The sequence below is a fragment of the Apium graveolens genome, unplaced genomic scaffold (assembly GCF_009905375.1).
Source record: "Apium graveolens cultivar Ventura unplaced genomic scaffold, ASM990537v1 ctg7920, whole genome shotgun sequence".
In the NCBI taxonomy this organism is placed as follows: Eukaryota; Viridiplantae; Streptophyta; class Magnoliopsida; order Apiales; family Apiaceae; genus Apium; species Apium graveolens.
The window spans coordinates 1-11,922 of record NW_027420740.1 but is presented as its reverse complement, the minus strand read 5'-3'; the positions used below and the strand labels follow the sequence as shown (position 1 = coordinate 11,922).

Sequence of the window (11,922 nt, the reverse complement as noted above, 5' to 3'; positions counted from 1 at the left end):
AAAAACATGAGATTACATAAAGGGAATTCCAATATAGAGCTTGAACAATTGAAACTTTTCGGCAGATGGGTTCTTGATATTGGAGAGGGCAAGGTTGCAGCACCTGAAGGTCCGCACAGTGATGATGCCATAACAATTCCTGATATGTTTTGTGATATGAAGAGTAACAACACTGTTGATAAGATGATTTTAAGTACTTATCCCAATTTTATGGAAAAGAGCTTGGTTCCTCGGTATTTAAGTGAGAGAGCAATTTTGACACCAACAAACCAGACTGCTGGGCTGCTAAACTCTTTCATTGTTGAAAAAGTTAATGGTGAGTGTTTTTCTTACTTCAGTGTTGATGTTGCTGAGGATTTTGGAGGTAGTGAAGACGAACTTAATTCAGCATTTCCTGTAGAGTATTTAAATGCTATTAACATACCAGGATTGCCACTACATGAATTAAAATTAAAAGTTAGGGTGGTTGTAATGTTAATAAGGAATTTGAATCAGACATTGGGTTTGTGCAACGGAACTCGCATGATTGTGACAAAGTGTCTAAAATTATGTGTTGAGTGTGAGGTGATATGCGGGTCTTTTGTGGGTAGTCGCCATTTTATACCACATATGGAGTTATGTCCCAGTGACACCAGGTTGCCCTTCAAATTGGTACGTAAATAAATGCCTCTGCAGCTCTGCTATGCGATGACTATAAATAAATCCCAGGGCCGGAGTCTTGAAAATGTTGGCCTGTATTTGCCAAATTCTATTTTTTCCCATGGTCAGTTCTATGTAGCAATCAGTAGGGTTACATCGCCAAAAGGTCTATCTATCTTTGTTGATGATAAAAATGGAAATGCCACCAATATAACAAACAATGTGGTGTATAAAGAAATATTTTGCGCTTTACCTAAGACGTAGAATATACTTAGTTATGTTTTGTGTGTGGTCAATGTAACATATTTTGTTAGTAAGCTAAATTTTCAGTTATGATTAATATAAGTTATGTTGATATGAACACGGAGAAATGTAGTGGAAGGTGGAATCTTTATAAAGTTATCTTTATGCTTATTACCAGGAAATAGTATATTTGATGGCTAGATGAGCATTTTCTATGAATGGTAATCAGGTGTAATTGCTAAAAATTCCAGGCACAGGGTTACATTGCAAGTTTCTGTAGCTATTTGACACTTTTATTTTTAAGCACAAAATTTCCCTCATAAAGAAATTGTAGCTTTTTTCCTTGCTCAAATTTATTGTTGCAGCTTAATTTGTTCCATCCACAAGCCAAATCTGCATTTTCTACCCCATGGAAGAATAACATCAGTCCATTGTTTGTTGTAGAACTGCAGTGTGACCAATTTTCCTGTTTTTCAGGCTGATAAAGTTTAAGCGTTTGAAATTTGTCCTGGTAGGGTTAGTGAGTTGAGTTGGTGTATTGTCAGTTTTTTTACTTTTGTTACTGGAGACTGCAACTATAGTTTCAGAATATTTCCCAAACTTAATTACAGGGTAGCCATACATTTTAGGTATGGCAACATACAATTCTATCTTTTTCTGAGTATCAAGTTGTGGATCAGCGAGCTGAAAGAGAAAGCTCTTGGTATCATGATCTGTGATGCAAAAGACATGAGAATTATTGTATGACATATTTTTGTGAAAATATGGTTCCTTTGATTGTTGGTAAATTTAATTGGAATCATCAGTTGGCTTGAGAGTGTTAATTCAGGCTCTGGGACATATTTGGTCTGCAGTCATTCCATAAATAATTGATTTATCTTTAATAATAACTTTCTTCTTCATAGCCCCAGAAGAAAAAATGAGCATTTCAGTTATTACTGTAACTGCAGGCAGGTTTAAAGATATTTATACAAATTAAGGTCTATTGATAAGTAGTCAAAAATTATTACAGCCTTCCCAATATTTATGTGGTGACTTTATGCTTAATTTTTTTTGTAATTTCTGCTAAATTTGTTGACAATTGTTCTGCTAAATTAACTTCAAATACATTTTTTCAGTGCATCTAAATATCTAGCAGAAAATATGTCTGATATTGTTTAATTTCTTAGGAATCAAAGGATGATATTGTTTAATTTTTTAGAAATCACAAGATAAATTGCAGTGCCCAAGTCCCAACTGTATGTGCACTGCTGATTATTTTCCATTATATATGATTTTTAAAGTTTTAGACTCTGCTTAAAGATAAAAATGACTACAGTGACATTAGGGTCACGTCTTATTATGTATCCCTAAAGTAGATTCATTATTGTATGCATATAGTGGTATGTAGTAAAGCTCTCTAAAAAATGGATGGTAATTGCTCTGGCCTCATCTCCATGGAAGGAGATTATGTCTATCTTATTGATCTAGAAATTACGCTAACAGAGCAGTGGACCATAATGGTACGAGTGGCAAGGAAATGGCCTAATAACAATGTCCTTGGCGAGCTCAGAGGATTTTATTTGATTCTCATTGATGAATGTGTGAGTTATTGTCATATATTTAACTTATTGTTTTTATTTTTATGCAAGTAATTTAATTCAAATTATGTCTTAGCATAAGCGTATGCATGCTTGGGTTGGTTGTGAACAAGTTCCAGATGCAGCCGACATGTTTGAACAAGGGAAAAACTATATGCTACGAAACTTCATCGTAGAGCCCTTCTCGGAAAATATCGATGTTTCAAAGGACAGAAGCACATTGTTGTTACCAATGGTACATCTGTTACACCTCTTCCTGATGCTTGGGGTCTGATTCCTCATGATGTGTGTTACTTCACCAATCTTCAAGATATTGAAACCATTGAGCCTAAAGATAGTTATTTAATAGGTAAGGTTTTTATTTTAGTCTGTTTAAATTTTATACTTCATTCTGTTTATTCACCTCAATCTAATATATAATTATGTAGATGTTGCTGGAATCGTGGAAAATGTTAGGGTCATTCAAAATGTTACTAATAAAAGAGGCGAGCAGCAGACGTATATTGACTTTACCATTTCTGACTTCAGGTTAATATAATTTTCATAGAATATGGTTTATGTTTCCTTCAAAATATTAATGTTTAGTGAAGAGTTTATAATGATTATGCCTAAGCAGCTATGAGGTTAGAGTACGCCTTTGGGATGAATTGGCGCATTCCTTTGAGATTTTATACTACGATTGTACGGAGTATCCTGTTATCATTATCATTCACTCATCCAGAATGCTTCGCAATGACTATAATGGTGTATGTAGCTTAACCAGCATGCTTGCTACCTCATTTGACTTCAATTCCAACTGTGCAAAAGTAGACAACTTGCGTAAAAGGTATATCTTGTGAAGTTATTTATTGTTTGTCACAAATATTTGTGATTTTTTGCTAATTCGCTTCTTTTCTTTTGTAGATTCTGGGAAGTTAATGGGATGGAACAACAACCTTCAAGTTATGGGAATGATTTTTAAAAACGTAGTGGTTTTGCTCTATTACTTTGGTTTTGGTCATAATGTTTGTGATGTGTATTATCATGTTTCCTGTATAATTATGTTTGGTGTTGTTAATGCCCCAACGTGTTGTAAAATCAATCTCGCTCTGTAAGGATGTGAAAGTGATGCTTAAGACTGCAAACATGTCATATTATGTCTCCCAACGCTCCCGTTAGTAGTATGGTTGGTTAGTAGTGTGCTGGGTTACTACTTGTTCCATTGTAACTTTGGCTGTCTTACTGCAGTGTTTAAATATAAATTTATTAATTTATGCATGAACCTTCTATGTAGTTAAAGCAAAAAGTTTCATTTTTAGAATTATATATTATTGATTCAGATACGTATTAGCAATCATATCGTACATAATATAATATATAACATAAAAATTATTTTCTTATATTAAGAACACCAACATATTTTAATTATATTAATTAGTGATCAGACTCTTAAAAATATTTATTAATATTAAAAACAAAATAACCTGATTTTTTTTAAGTTCATTGGTATTATAATATTAATCCGATTACTAAGAATGGAATGGAACTATATGTATTTTTGTGCTAAAATTTTATTTACATTTTAACATGTTGAACCAAAATCTTTTAACATGAAAATATCAATTTTAAATATTATAATTTATAATTTAAATTATATTACTACTCATTTGGTGTTGTGAAGAATCATTTATGGTTGTACGTTTGTTAACGTTTGAAATATTGAAATTCAAAATTCAATATTTGAAAAATTTAGAAATGATAAAGACATAAATAATATATAATACTTTAATTTCAATATTATCGCAATATAAAATAGTTTAAAGTAGCTAAAAGAAATTGAGAAGAAAAATTGATAACATATTTTTAAAGTGACATGAAAGATGAAGACAAAAATGAGGGTAGTTTAGGTAAAATTTAAAGTAGAATGTGAAACTATAACTCTAAGATGTGCAGATATCACCATCCAAAAGAAATTGAGAATAAAAAAGATATAACATATATTTAAAATGACATGAAAGATCAAGACAAATAGAAGGGTAGTTTAGGTAAAATTCAAGGCAGGATGTGCAACTACAACTCTAAAGTGTGCAAATATCATTACTCTACATATTACATAAAATTTATTTTCTTATATTAAGAACACCAACTTATTTTAATTATATTAATTATTAATGAAACTCTTAAAAATATTTATTAATATTAAAAACAAAATAAGCTGATTTTTTAAAGATCATTAGTATTATAATATTAATCCAATTAATAAGAATGGAATGGACCTATATATATTTTTGTGCTAAAATTTTATTTACATTTTAACATGTTGAACCAAAATCTTATAAAATGAAAATATCAATTTTAAATATTATAATTCTAAAATTTAAATTATATTACCACTTATTAAGTGTTATAAAGAATCATTTATCGTTGTAAATTTGTTAATAATTAAAATATTAAAATTCAAAACTCAATTTTTGAAGAATTTAGAAATGAAAAATACACAAATAATATAATAATACTTTAATTTCAATATTATCGGAATATAAATTAGTTTGAAGTAGGAAAAATAAATTGAGAATAAGAGAAAAGACATATATTTAAAATAATATGAAAGATGAAGACAAATTTTTAAATAGTGCGTCTAACTATAATTCTAAGATGTGCAAATAATACCCTCCATTTTCTTTCTTGCACTATATATACTAATAATTGATGGAATATGTTAAAACCCCCAAATTTTCTTTGTGCCAGGCAATCTTTTATTTTATTGTTTATATGCTCATGAACTGCCTCAATGTAATTGCAACCATGTCATTAACTTTAACAAAAGAGTCGTATACGTGGTAAGGGTTAAGCCCGGTTTTCTAAATTGTTGAGTACCACTTGCATGCCGTTGTTATTATCAAGCTGCACGTGTCCTATATAAAATTTTATTGTAATAAGTAATTGTGTCAGTACTGCTTTCTCTTGCTAAAAGAATAATTATTGAGTGAAGAGGAGTGGATCATTTACACCCACAAAAGTATAGTAAGGACTGGGAGCAACAACTGCAAGCAAGAGGCGGTCTTCAGTTAAGACCTTTACTTCCTTATTAAAGTTTCAACCACTTTATCTCATTCATTTACAGGTTTGCAGATCTACAAATATGGAACTTAACAAGTACGACTCATTAATGAAGTTGGAAATGTCTTCTTATGACTGGTGTTGTCGAGTAAGAGCACTGGCGGTGTGGAAAGGAATGAACCGGCAAACGCAGGAATTTTGGGGAATGAATATGCTACTAATTGATGATTCAGTACGTTTTTACTAACCTTAATCCATCAATCTAATATTACGCCTTTACTATATGCCACAATATTAAAATAATCTTAATATATTATCCTTAATAATCAAATTATTTTAGAACAACCATATCCATGCATATGCGAACGCAAAAGTTTGTGAAAACATAACAGAGGGTTTTGAGGAAGGAAATGTTTATATCTTGGAGAACTTTAAAGTGAAGGACTTCCTAGGCGATGAAAATTATAGACCCGTGAGAAACAGCAAACACATATATTTCTCAAAGGATACAAAATGGACAATGAGAAAACAGTGAGAACCCACTGAAAATTGATAAGTACACTTTTGATTTGGTTCATATGAAAGACATAGCTAAGATGGCTAACGACAATCGTTTTTTAGTAGGTTAGTGGAAAAATTCAATATTTCAATTTTCACACTTTTACAAAAACGCTTTGCTTTCTTGTGCTATAACCAATTATCTACTTTCCCGTTTAACATTGTAGACATGGTGGGCATCATGAAAAATAAAAGCCCCATTGTTCAGAGTAGTAAGAATGATCAGAACGAGTACCATCTAAAGTTTGAAATTGTTGATGGCGGGTTAGTACATTCTTTTGCTAGATACCCTATACAATTTCATGTAATCCATGTTCTGAACAAAACAGTAATAAATTATGTGAATTAGGCAAACAACAAAGGTGACACTGTTTGATAAATTTGCTTTGGAAGTTGATCAGCGCTTTTCTAAGGCGACTGGAAGAGATGTCATAGTAATTATTTCATGTGCTAGGGTCACACGATATGATGGTTAGTAAATTAGGTATATATGTTTATGGTTTCGGTTGTTATTTGGCAGAAAATAATTTTGTTCTTCCACAATGGGCAGGTGAACCGCAACTCACAAATTACCCCGCTACAAGGATCTACATTGAACCTGATCACTACTGTGTTGACATGCTGAGGAAGAAGTGATGACCTTAATACTCTTTCTTAAAAAAAATAAGGTTAATTTGTATTTGCTTAACTACTCGCTACTAAATATAGGGTACAAGAATCTCTGCATCTTTCAGATGGGGTGATGAAATGGAAACTCCTGTGATGACCGTGATGCAGATAAAATCCTTACAATTGAAGGATATTGAGGTATCCCATCATAGTACCAACTTACATATATTAATAATTTAATTATACCTCAGAACTCTGTTCTGCTACCAGGAACAAGTGAACTGTGAGATTGTGGTTACAAAGGTGGTGAATAGGAATAAATGGTACACAATTTTTTGTTCGAATTGCACAACTAAAATAGCAATCATTGCTGGAATCATTAAATGCCCTGACTGCAAACGGTTGATTCCTTACCCCAGGCGAAGGTGCAATGCCTCTTTATACCTATAGTAATTTCATCGACAACAAAATTTAGTGTTGATTTAGATATTAAACTTTATTTTTAAAAAATGTGCAGCTTCAATATCAAAACAGAGTGCTCAGATGGGAGTGGTTCAATTGAAGTTATGTTTAGCGATGAGGACGTATGTAGAATTATAGGCAAGAAAGTTGATGATATTTACTGCCCACAAGCTGAGGTAAATTTTCTGCATTACGTGGTACTAATCTTACTCATTTGATTAAACATAGTTTTGGAATTTTTTTAATAGGCGAAAGGAGAACAATTTTTTCCAGATATACTGAATCAGTTGGTCAGGCAGAAATATGTAATCACATTATCTATCACTAAACATAACATTGAGAACTCTTCAACTGTCTATGATGCAACTAATGTGGGTGAATGCATTGAATCAATTGGTAATACGACTCATTCTCACCGAGATAGCATCATGGAACCTATGTCAATTTCAAAGGTAAATATCCTAACTTTCGTGGATATTGAACTACAACCGTATAACATTTTAATAGCTGATGTGTCCAAATTTAGGGGTCAGGTAATATGTTACAGGAAATGGGCTCACCGCAAACAGGAAAATTGTTAGGAATATATGTGCATTAGTTTGATGATATGTTTAACAAAACACTTAAGTAGAAATCTAGTGTTTGTAGCCTCAACGGATAAGACCATTTTGGCTATCCGTTGATGGTGTAGCTTTACTTAGAAATAAGTCTAGTGTTGTAGCACATTTCAGTCTCTGAATTTGAGATATAAATTCTTAAATGTTGAGGGAAATTATAAGTCATGTTGACTACTAGAGGATATGCAGATAGGAAGGCCAATTGTAAGTATTTCATGCCTTGTAATTTTGTATAAATGAAATGGTGTCAACGGATAACTTAAAGACCTTCAACGGATGAGAAACAAAGCTTCAACAGATGTCTCTAAAGCTTCAACGGATAACATCCTTCAACGGATGAGTGCATCAACGGATAGAGCTTCAACTGCTAACACATCAACGGATAAAGCCATCAACGGATGAAGGCTTCAACGGATGTTCTGTTAAATAGCAGTTGACAAGTGGTAGTTGTACCTACAAATAGAGGCACATGGGTTGACAGAGACAACTGAGATGTGGTAGCCTATTTCAGGAACATCAGAAAAAGCAGCCGTTCTACTCTAGTATAAAGAGGCAATAGTCAACAATGCATTGGAGTAAAATGGAGAAGAAACAAGTGGAGAACTTGTTTTATTATTGTACTTTTTATCTTTGTCTTCACTTGTAAACTTGGTGTTATATAAACCAAGTAGCAGCTAGTAATTAGAAGAGAATTTTTCCAGAGCTGTTTAGAAAAATCTTGAGAGAAAAATTATCTAGTTTGTACTAGGACGCAGCTGTGATCAACTTCTTGAATCACAGATTTTCTGAAATACCATCTCTGGTGGAACAACAATCCACCAGAAAAGTTTTTAAGGTCTGTTGTGTTCTTTACATTAGTGTTTGAATATATATCTGTCAGTATTAGCTTAAAGCAATTCATACACTTGTTTATCTTAAACACATAGCCTTTGAAACTGCTCAAAACTTGAAAAAGTTTTGAGATTTACATTCAACCCCCCTTCTGTAAATCTCATTGTTAGTTCATTAGGAATAACAATTGGTATCAGAGCAGGCTCTTGACACACAAAGAGTTTAAAGATCTTGGAAACTAACAAAGATGAGTAAGAAGGATATTGGAGTAAAAATCCCAGTTCTTGACAAAGACAGTTATCACCATTGGAAGGTGAAAATGCACCTTCATCTACTCTCCCAAGATGAAGGTTATGTAAACTGCATTGAGAATGGTCCTCACATTCCCCACAAAGTAGCCACAGTTGCTACAGCCACAATTGCTGTTGGTCAATCCATTCCAAAACCTAGAGCAGAATGGACAATGGAAGACACAGAAGAAGTCCACAAGGATAAGAAGGCTATGAACATTTTGTTTAATGATCTTGACAAGGATATATTTGATAATGTGATAAATTGCACAACTGCCAAAGAGGTTTGAGACACAATTCAGCTACTGTGTGAAGGTACAAAACAAGTAAAAGAAAACAAAATGCAGCTTCTCATTCAACAGTATGAGTATTTTCATTTTGAAGAAAATGAATCTTTAAATGACACATTCAATAGATTCCAAAAGCTGTTGAATGGACTGAAGCTGTATGGTAGAGTGTACCAGGTGAAGGATTCAAATCTTATATTTTTAAGATCCTTGCCAAAGGAATGGAAACCCATGACTGTCTCCTTGAGAAACTCTCAAGATTATAAGGACTTCACTCTTGAAAGATTATATGGAATCTTGAAGACTTATGAACTAGAGCTGGAACAGGATGAGGTATTGGAAAAGGGAAGAAAGAAAGGAGGTTCAGTTGCCTTGGTAGCTGAAAATGAGAAAGAATGCAGACAAGAAACTGTGAGATCTACATCAAACTCCAAAGATGGCACAGGCAAATCAGAATAGAGCAAGGGCAAGGAGCAAGTTGCTGAGAATGAAGACAACTCCAGCCAAGATGACTCTGATGGTATTGATGAGCATCTTGCATTTCTGTCCAGGAGATTTGCAAAGATGAAATTTAGGAAAAACACTAGAGCCACTAAACCTCATAAGAACATGGTGGACAAATCCAAGTTCAAGTGTTTCAATTGTGGTATAAGTGGATACTTTGCAAGTGAGTGCAGAAAGCCAACTTCTGAAAAGAAGAAATTTGACCAAGTAGATTACAAAAAGAAATATTTTGATCTGCTCAAGCAAAAGGAGAGGGCTTTCATTACTCAAGAAAAAGACTGGGCAGCTGATGGAGAAGAAGAGGATGAAGATGTGGAATATGTCAACTTGGCTCTCATGGCTGATTCTGAGGAAAATGAAGTTAGTTCATCAAGCAACCAGGTAATCACTACTGATTTAACACAGCTTACTAAAGAAGAGTGCAATGATGCTTTTAATGACATGTCTACTGAACTGTATCATTTGTGTGTGTCTCTTAAATCTCTTGCTAAAGAAAATAGTAGGATTAAAGAGAACAATTTGTTTTTAAGTAATAGAAATGTTGTGTTAGAAGATAAGTTGATTGACCTAGAGAAAACTAAGCTACATTGTATATCTGTTGAAAATGAACTAGCTGAATCTGTTAAGAAAGTAGAAATACTTTCCAATCAATTAGAGAGAGAGCAAGAGGTGATTAAAGCCTGGAAGACATCTAGGGATGTTAGTGCTCAAATTTCCAAGGTCCAAGGAATTGAATCATTCTGTGAGACTGCCTGGGATAAAAACAAAAAGAAACTGGAATTAATTGATGGGTTGTCAACGGATGTGGAATCAACGGATGATGAAAGTTATCCGTTGAAGGAAGAAAAGGAGCATCCGTTGAAGGTTCCTCAATTAAAACAGGCAGATGTTTCTAATAGTGAAAAACTAAAGAAACTCAACAAAAAGTTTGGTTCAACTTCCAAGAACTTTGTCAAAGAAGAAGCAAGCACATCCAAAGATTTCAGTAAGGTGAATATAGAACACATGACCTTAGAACAGTTAAAGAATAGGCTCAAAGTGGTTGAGGATAAAAAGGAAACTAAAAGGAAATCTAATAGAAATGGGAAGGTAGGGGTTAACAAACATAACAATTACACACCTGATAAGTATGCTCCTAGAAAAAGCTGTGTGCATTGTAGTAGTGTTAATCATCTATCTGCTAATTGCAAATCTATTAAGAAAACTCCCATACCTGTGCCCTCTTCCATGCCTAATATGTCTGCATCACCTCTGCATGCTATGCCTGTTATGTCTCAACAGAATCCTTATGCACATTTTGCAAACATGCCATATTTTAACAATCCTTATCTTGCTGCATTTAGTATGCCTCAATTGCCATACAATATGCCAATATGGAATAACATACTTGCACAATCCATGCCTTATCAAATTCCAAATGTGCTAAATGATTCTGTGACTAACCCTACACCTCAACCAACTACATCTAAGATCAAGGTTGACTCAAAGTTACCTAAGTCTAAAGATGCAGGAGGAATGAAGTCTAGGAGAAAGGCTAACAAGAATGGACCCAAGGAAACTTGGGTACCAAAATCAACTTGATTGATTTTATGGTGTGCAGGGAAAAAGAAGAAATCTATGGTACTTGGACAGTGGCTGTTCAAGACACATGACAGGAGATTTCTCCCTGCTCACAGAGTTTAAGGAGAGAGCTGGCCCTAGCATAACCTTTGGAGATGACAACAAAGGGTTTACTATGGGATATGGCTTAATTTCAACAAGGAATGTCATAATTGATGAAGTTGCATTAGTTGATGGTCTCAAGCACAACTTACTGAGCATCAGTCAACTATGTGATAGAGGGAATACAATTTCCTTCAATTCAGAAGCCTGTGTTGTCACCAGTAAGAAAGACAACAAAGTGGTTCTAACTGGAGTTAGAAAAGGAAATGTGTACTTAGCTGACTTCAACTCTACAGATGCAGAATCTATTACTTGTCTCTTCAGCAAAGCAAGTTTAGCTGAAAGTTGGCTATGGCACAAGAAGCTATCCCATTTGAATTTCAAGACAATGAATGATCTAGTCAAAAGGACTTAGTTAGAGGAATTCCTCTTGTTGAATTCTCAAGGGATGGTTTGTGTGATGCTTGTCAGAAAGGCAAACAAAGGAAAGCATCATTCAAAAAGAAGCTTGAAACAACAATTGATGAACCATTACAGCTGCTACATATGGATTTGTTTGGACCAGTCAATGTATTGTCATTGCGAAAAAAATCTTGCTTGG

At 33.6% G+C, this 11,922-nt stretch overlaps 2 protein-coding genes across 2 annotated transcripts; both read left to right on the top strand.

Annotated features, from left to right (window-relative positions):
• The first annotated feature begins 6 nt into the window (after nt 1-6).
• Nucleotides 7-903, top strand: LOC141704499 (uncharacterized). Its single transcript, XM_074507752.1, has 2 exons — nt 7-651; nt 769-903. The coding sequence occupies exons 1-2, from the start codon at nt 7-9 to the stop codon at nt 901-903; spliced, it is 780 nt and encodes a 259-aa protein (XP_074363853.1).
• A 5,194-nt stretch (nt 904-6,097) lies between these two features.
• LOC141704488 (uncharacterized) lies at nt 6,098-7,663 on the top strand (the record flags this gene model as incomplete). Its single annotated transcript, XM_074507737.1, has 8 exons — nt 6,098-6,125; nt 6,227-6,323; nt 6,409-6,530; nt 6,580-6,671; nt 6,768-6,866; nt 6,939-7,093; nt 7,186-7,306; nt 7,379-7,663. Coding segments are annotated over exons 1-8 (999 nt in total), but the record flags the coding sequence as incomplete, so codon positions are not given.
• Nucleotides 7,664-11,922: the final 4,259 nt, after the last annotated feature.

Bases quoted from the DNA above. Each gene is read 5' to 3' on its own strand.
- LOC141704499 (XM_074507752.1), top strand. From the start codon at position 7: ATGAGATTACATAAAGGGAATTCCAATATAGAGCTTGAACAATTGAAA. The intron at 652-768 runs GTACGTAAATAA...TCCCATGGTCAG, and splicing joins CCAGGTTGCCCTTCAAATTG to TTCTATGTAGCAATCAGTAG.